This window comes from Buteo buteo, chromosome 19 (assembly GCF_964188355.1).
Source record: "Buteo buteo chromosome 19, bButBut1.hap1.1, whole genome shotgun sequence".
NCBI lineage: Eukaryota > Metazoa > Chordata > Aves > Accipitriformes > Accipitridae > Buteo > Buteo buteo.
The window spans coordinates 523,133-530,198 of record NC_134189.1 but is presented as its reverse complement, the minus strand read 5'-3'; the positions used below and the strand labels follow the sequence as shown (position 1 = coordinate 530,198).

Genomic DNA, 7,066 nt, shown 5'->3' with positions numbered 1-7,066 from the left:
CTGCTGTGGAAAGTCAAAGACGGGCAACATCTCCCCCCAAAACCACTTGCCCCACTCCCCGTCCTGTCAGCCAACTCCCGGGGTGGCCGCGGGGCAGATGGAGGTGGCCGAGCTCAGCCGGTCCCCAGCCACGCATGTGGCCGTGCACAGGGGATGTGCTGGTGAAGCCAGTGCAGAGGGAGCCTCTCCAGATCAAGGTCCTGCTGTACCCCCAGGACCACCGTGCTGGAGACCTCTGAAGCCAAGGGAATGGGGATTGAGAAGCTACCTCCCCATACAGACCTCTGAGTGTGCATTGGCAGCAGGTTCACTTTATTCTTTAATTTTTACAGCCATATTTTTGATTTCCATTCCCTCTGCAATCCATGGAGACGGACAGCCCCCTGACCTGCACATAAGGATGGAGAAGCATGAACAGAGGGGCTTGCAAATCCCTCCCAAGTCCGGGCAGACAGGCAGGCCAGGCAGGAGGGGAGCCTTGCCCCACCACGGCTGGCAGTTGGGCAGGCAGGATGTGGGGAAGATGCCCCATGTGCCATAACAGAGAGGGGATCTGAGGGGTACTCGCCGGCTGAGAGGAATCCAATGTGGATCAAAATGCTGCTTCTGCAAACTGCAGATGCTGGCAGCGTCCCATAGAGGAGATGCCTGGCTGAAGCTCTAGCAGAAATGAGAGCAAAAGCCCTTACCTGAGCAGAAAGAGGGGCTTTTTCAACAGGATTTGTATGGGAGTTTCTTTTTCAAATCGCCACACCGGTCAGGGTGGACAGCACATCTGCAGGAGCTGCAGCAGTCACCGGGTGGGAAGTGGGAGATGCTCCCGATGGTCCGGCTCCATTTCCCTCTCACCCCCATTTCCCATGAAGCAGGTTGCTCTGTCTCCCACGAGCAGTCCTTCCAGCTCCAAAATGTCCCCCAGCCTGGCTTCAGCTCATTTCCCCACTCCAGATGCACAAAGGTTGCTCAAAGTCACTTCACAGGGCTGGGTGCGGAGCATGGGGATGAGGAGATGCCCGATTTGTGCCACGGGGATACCCCTCCTGTGACAGGCAGCACACCTGCTGCAGATAACTGGGAGCCCAGCGCTGGAGCCTCCACAGCTCCTGCCAGCGAGCCACAGGTGCCTGGAGCCCCAGGACACAGTTGCTGGGCACGTGGCCCCTCACCATCCTCAGCCCCGAGGCTGAGATGGGAACCCATCCCGTTCTGGGTCATGCGGAGCGTCAGCCGGATGAAGGCTCACCTCCACCAGCGTGTTTAGGTCTGGGAGAGGAGTCTAAGTGAGGAATTTGGGTCTTGGCGCCCGTGGCAGTGCCTGTGGTTCCCTTTATGGGACGGATGCCGCGAGTCCACCTCCAGTGGCGTGGGGAGGGGAGAAGAGGGAGGGTCACCCTTCAACAGCAGTGTCTGGTCCTGCAGCCTCAGAAGAGAGCTCAGGCTCGGGCAGGGAGTCACCTTCCCGTCATCAGAGGGACGTCCCCTCCGCACAGTGCCACCGGGAGACCCTACTGTGAGCTGTGGCCCTTGGTGGCCCATTGGCACTTGGCAGCAGTGCTCCCGCACCTTGCTTGGCCACCTCTGCTTGGTCCCTGAAGTTTCTCAGGCGAGGAAGCTGCCTCACCAAAGGAAGAGCAGACCCAGGCTGCCGCAGACATGGTGCTTCATGCAAATAACCCCACAAAGCATTTCTAATTGCCTAATCACCCCCTCCAGGGCCAGCAGGGTTTCTCACCCAAAGCATCGGCCTGGCTCTGTTCAGCCAGGGGGTTCAGCTGCTGTAATTACTTGGGAACAGAAATCCCACACTAAAGAGTTCATTTCCAAAGCAGAGCCCTTCCCGTGCAGTAAATCCACTTGTGGGCAGGTGAACAAGACCATCTACAGAGTAGTCCCTTGGACCAGCAATGCTGGCCAGCTCTTGCATGCAGGCAAAGCCTTGAAGGCACTCATGTAAATTAACTCATCCCAACTACGCTCACATCACTCCCTGCCTGGTTTTGCGTGGCGTGGAAACATCCATCCCAAGTGACACGTGGTATTTCTGCAGCCCCAGTGAGCTGAAGTGATGGTTGTCTGGGGCCATAATGAGAAGCTCAGGGAGCTCCTCTAGACCAACAGGCTCCGTTGCCTGCCCCTGGTACTCCCTGACTTCAGTGATCACAGGTCAGGACAAAGACAGATTCCCCGCCCCCCCGCTTCCCTCCCTCACTCCCTGCTTGGGAAGACGGACTTGTTTCTCATCCCTGCAGTGGCCGGCTGCAGAGGGGATTCCCATGAGCGCCAGTGGGTGCTTGCCACTACATGAGAGTGCCCAGAGGAAGGCGAGATCTGGATATTACGGCATGCAGAAGATGGGGGCAGGCAGGACTGTGAATGGAGCAGATGCTGCTGGATGTGCCTTGCTCCATGTGACCCCAAGCCTCCTTTTACTGAGATCAGTAGCAAAAATCAAGTTAATGGCAGTGGTGTGGGATTTGGTCCTAATGTAACTCCCTGCCTCCCTCTCCATCTTCCTTCCCACCCCTTTTTCTGCTATTCCAGCCCCACGTTCCTCAGGAATCACCCATCCAGCAGCAGACCCATCCTGGCACAAAGGCAGCCTTGCAAATGGCACAGCAGCCCCTGCCATGCTCTGTCCTCACCAGCCACGTCTCCTCTGCCTCCTCCCAATGGTTCGGCCATGGCAGCTGTGGGCAGTTCAGTGTAACTCGGTGTGATCCGCTTTGGCTTCCTCCAGTGCTTACAGGCATAACTTAGGACTCGGCACAACCGGGGAAGTGGAAAAGGGCAGTCATCTTAGAAGGCTGATCTTGCTCAAGGCAAAACCTGGTCCTCAGAAAGCTCATATCTGTGCAAGGCTTTGCCTGCCCTGGGGATGGGCTCTGGGCGTCTGCAGGGAGCAGCCAGAGCGCTCCAGCCCCGTTCCTCCTGCTCTCAGGCTCTCTCCTCTCCGGTAGAGTTCTGGGTGGTTTTGGTGGTGACCAGGGCTGCAGCCCCCAGCTCGGTGGCGGGCAGTGGGAAGCCATGGTTGCACTCCTCGTGCCGGGGGTACACAGCAGAGAGCAGGACGATGTCACCGTCAGCATCACCCTGGCAGCATGGCCTCCGTTTCGCCCCTGCTTTCCCAGGCAGCCCCGGCATCTTCAGGCCTCCATTGAGATGTGGGCACAGAGCTCGGGCTGGGGCCTGAGTGGCATCTCCCTCCAGCACGGCAGGGTCCTGGCAGCCCAGGCTGGGCAGGGGGCTGGTGGCATCCATGTTTGCTGCGAGGAGGCAAGAAAAGGGGGTTACTGGACTCACGAAGTGGGGCCAGGCAAGTCCCAGGGAGATGGTCCAGTCCCTGGGGACACACAGGGGGCAAGATAGAGCTGGAGCAGGAGGAGCCTGCAAGGTCCCCAATGCACATCTCCTGCTGCAGAGCTCCTCCTGCTTACAACTGATGGGCTTTTTCTCCCCTAAAAAAACAATAGGGAAAGGCAAAAATTTGCACTTGCACTTCAAGCCCTCTTGCTAAACCCTGCTGGTGGCAGATCAGCCCGGCCCTTGGTGGCTCACCCTCCCCGACCGCCTCCCACTTAAAAATAGACTTGTTTACATGCTTTGAACACAGGCGCATGCTGCTGGCCCCAAGCCTCCCATGACTTTCCACGCATCCAGTGCCGTAGCAGTGGGCTTGCTGGGGTGCAGCCCAGGGGAACGGGGGGACAGGGACCAGGGCTTGTGGCAGGGGAGTAGCCAAGGGGCGCCTCCGATGCTTTCCCATCATGGCTGGACCTCTCTTGCCACTGGATTTCTCCCTCCTCTTTCATTCTTGGTATTTTTCCCAGGTGTGTGCGCGTCACAGGCTGTCTCAGCAACACTCGGTTTAGCGGAAAGGCCCCAGGTAATGTCCCCCACCAGTCTGAGTCACCCAGCCGGCACCACCGGCAGCGTGCAAGCAAGCCAGGGCACGAGGACTGGCTGCCCCCAGCCCCGCTGCCCGCCAAAGGTACCCACCCAGGCAGTGGGGCAGTGGTGGGTGCCAGCATGCCCCAGGACAGCCCCTCATGGGGGTCCCGGGGAGCCATATCCCCTTCCTGGGGATGGGAAGGCATGAAGCCAGGGCGAGACCGTTTCCGAGAAGAGTGGCCAGGGTTGAGTCAGCGCTGGGGTGCAGGTCCCCGGGGGACGAGACGGCTGCTTGGATGCTCCAACAGGATGAGCCATCGTGGAGCACCTTGGCCTCACTCCCCTGGAAATAGTCTACCAGGAAAGGCTCAGCCCCATCCCTCGCCCCCCAGCCCTATTTTTGATGCCTTTGGGGATGACCCTGTGCAGTGTTCCGGTATCCTCCCAGTGGGGCTGGCCCTGACACTGTTGGGGTCTTTGGGGCACACGTTGGAGGGCGCCGGGCATTCCAAGTGGGAATGACAAGCTGGGCAGTCAGCACGGGACCCCCATTCGCAGCGCCGTGGGGAGAGGCTCCCTCCGTAGCCATCCCCGGATGTCCACCGCTGCCCCTGCATCCCCCCGCTCCATCCACGGCCCTCCAGCTACCGGGGAGAGGGAGACGCTCCTCACCACCGCTCTGTACATGTCCCCCATGGAGAGGGACGGTGCCAGCAGGTGCTTTAAGCAAGGGAAGGCACAGGCAGACCCGGCAAAGGGAGGGATGGTTCAGCAAGGTCACGCTGGCAGTCAGGTACAGGTGTGGGCTCCCACCTGCATGCGGGACACCGTCACTCAGGGGGTGGCTCGGCTGCCCCGAAATGCCCCGGGGTGCCCATGGAGCCCATGTTGAGGTGGAGGAGCCGGCCTCGACTGGGATGCGCCTCAGGGGAGCCGGCGGCGAGTGACCCCAACTGCCGGGGGGTCCTCAGGATGCTGTGACAGGGAGAGCAAGAGGTCCCCTACCTTCGGCCTCCTCGTCCGCTGCCTTCCTCTTCCTCCTCTGCTTCCCCACCTTGCAGGCCAGGACGCCCCAGAGGGCGGCCAGGACCAGGATGAGCCCCACCGCTGCTGGGACCCCAAAGATCAGGAGGGTGCTGGGCAGGTCTGCCGAGGGGATGGTGGGTGCCAGGGCGGAGGTGGGCGCTGTGTGTCCGGGCTCTGCTGTGGGGCGAGATGCCGGCAGCGTCAGGAGGGGAAGAGCTGGCGAGGGAAGGAGCGCGGCAGCGTTACCCACCCGGCCGGCTGGCCTCGGGGCCGCGGCGGCGGGGAAGGAGAGTGGCTCTTCACCGCTACCCACCCACCACCCACAACAAACCGTCCCCCTGCCTGATGGGACCCTCGTCCCACCTGCTGTCGTCGCTGGCTGGCGGGAGATGAAGCCGTCCTGCTCTTCCCATGGTCACCCCTGGGCCAGGCTGTGACCCCCCCCCGCCGGGCTGGATCATCCCTCTTCTCCCTGCACTGTATTCCCCTCGCTGGAACTGGCTGCCCTCCTCCTCTCTCCTCTTCCTCCAGGTGAAGCCAGCGCTCCATCCTCCATTGCCACCTCCACTGCCATCCGCAGGAGAAGGTCCCCTCCGCCTGCCCACGCCTGGGGTGCCCCCAGCCCCCTTGGCCCACCACTGCCCAGCCCCGGGGAGCTCGGTCCCCAGCCGCCCTCGTCGCCTTACTTGTGTTGTCCCTGAACAAGTAGGAGCACTTGACGCAGGACCTGGTCAGGAGGTCGAAGCACTGGGAGGAGAGGCAGGAGGAAGCACCGGTGGCTTTTCCTGATGAGGACATGGCAGAGTGGGAGTGAGAGCCCCGCTCCCGCATGGTGCGGCGGCGAAGGGGCCGCCCGAGTGTGAAATCGCAGTGCCTTGGGGCCCGTGGCAGAGGGAGATACAGTCTGTCAAGCTGCGTCGTCTCCCTTGGGGCTCGCGATTGCTGTGCTTGTCCTGGGGCGGATCTTCACTGGGGAGGAGGAGAGCAAATGCCCAAGCCCTACCCCTGCCTGCCTGCGCAACGCACCCTCAAACTACCCCTCTGCTCCAAAATACGCTTCCGAAATCCCCGCAGCCCCTGGCATGCCCCAGCCGCGCAGCACCCTGTGCCCGGCGGCACGGCCCCCAGCCCGATGGTGTCACCTCCTCAGCCTTTACCCTTCCCCAGCCCACCGCCCCCAACCTGGGCCATGTCCCCAACGCACACCCTTCCTCGTTGGCTGGCGAAAAGCCCCCTCAGCATCCTCCAGTGCCTACAGCAGGCTTTCCTGTGCCCAGATCTTTACAGGACCCCATCCCAGGGCCACAGATCCGGCTTGGATGGAAAATCCAGAAAAGGACCGGAGGAGAAAAGAGTGCAGGGGTGCTGAGGTTTCCCCTTTGAAAAGCTCCCACTGCCCGCAGGACACGGCCTGTTAGTGACTGCTGCGCACGCAGGCCAACTGTTATGTGTTCTCCACCTCTCCTAATGATGGTGCTTGCCACCATCTTGCTCTCTCTAACTCCCCCATCCCAGACCTAGACCTGTGGCAAGGACCCTCCCAGCCCCTTAGCACCATGTCTCATTCTCCAGGGTTCAGAGCTGGCTCTGCTCGGTAACTGCCCACGGCATGGGCAAAGCAGGTCACACCAAGCAAGTCTGGTCCCCATACCCTTGGAAGGGACTAAATAAACCCTCAATGGTCCTAGGTGTTCCTGATCAGGAGCAGGAGAAATGTCCTGCCACTGGTACATGTCACTTCAGCTGCACTTCTGCCCTACCAGCAGCATCCCCAGAGGGTGGCTTGCACCAGGGCAGCACCGAAGCGGCCTCAGCACCGTCTCAGCTCTCCCCGCCGGGTGCCACGGGACTCTGGGCAAGTGAAAGTCCCGACCAAAACCGGTCGCTGCCCACCGGTTCCACGCCTGATGCGATTTCACTTCCCTCTCCAGCCGGCGTGCCCAGCCGCTTGCTCCCTCGCCCCTCACACACGTGCATACGCGCCTGGCTGCCAGGGAGCGCTCTGCCCAGCTGCACTGTGCCAGCACCGGTGGCCATGCCAAGCCCGGGGGGCTGCGGGCTCCTCCGAGGAGCTGTGAGAGCCCGACTGCCATCCCTGCGCCTGTGACTCAGTTATTCCCCCTCCACGTTAGTCAAAGTAAAACTCCCCAGC

At 61.3% G+C, this 7,066-nt stretch overlaps 1 protein-coding gene across 1 annotated transcript; it reads right to left on the bottom strand.

The window, feature by feature from the left end:
- Nucleotides 1-2,210: 2,210 nt before the first annotated feature.
- TNFRSF13C (TNF receptor superfamily member 13C) lies at nucleotides 2,211-6,449 on the bottom strand. The gene is made up of 3 exons (XM_075050924.1): nucleotides 5,601-6,449; nucleotides 4,894-5,130; nucleotides 2,211-3,263 (listed from the first exon to the last, which is right to left on the bottom strand). The coding sequence occupies exons 1-3, from the start codon at nucleotides 5,743-5,745 to the stop codon at nucleotides 2,935-2,937; spliced, it is 711 nt and encodes a 236-aa protein (XP_074907025.1). The 5' UTR covers nucleotides 5,746-6,449; the 3' UTR covers nucleotides 2,211-2,934.
- Between the last annotated feature and the right edge of the window lie 617 nt (nucleotides 6,450-7,066).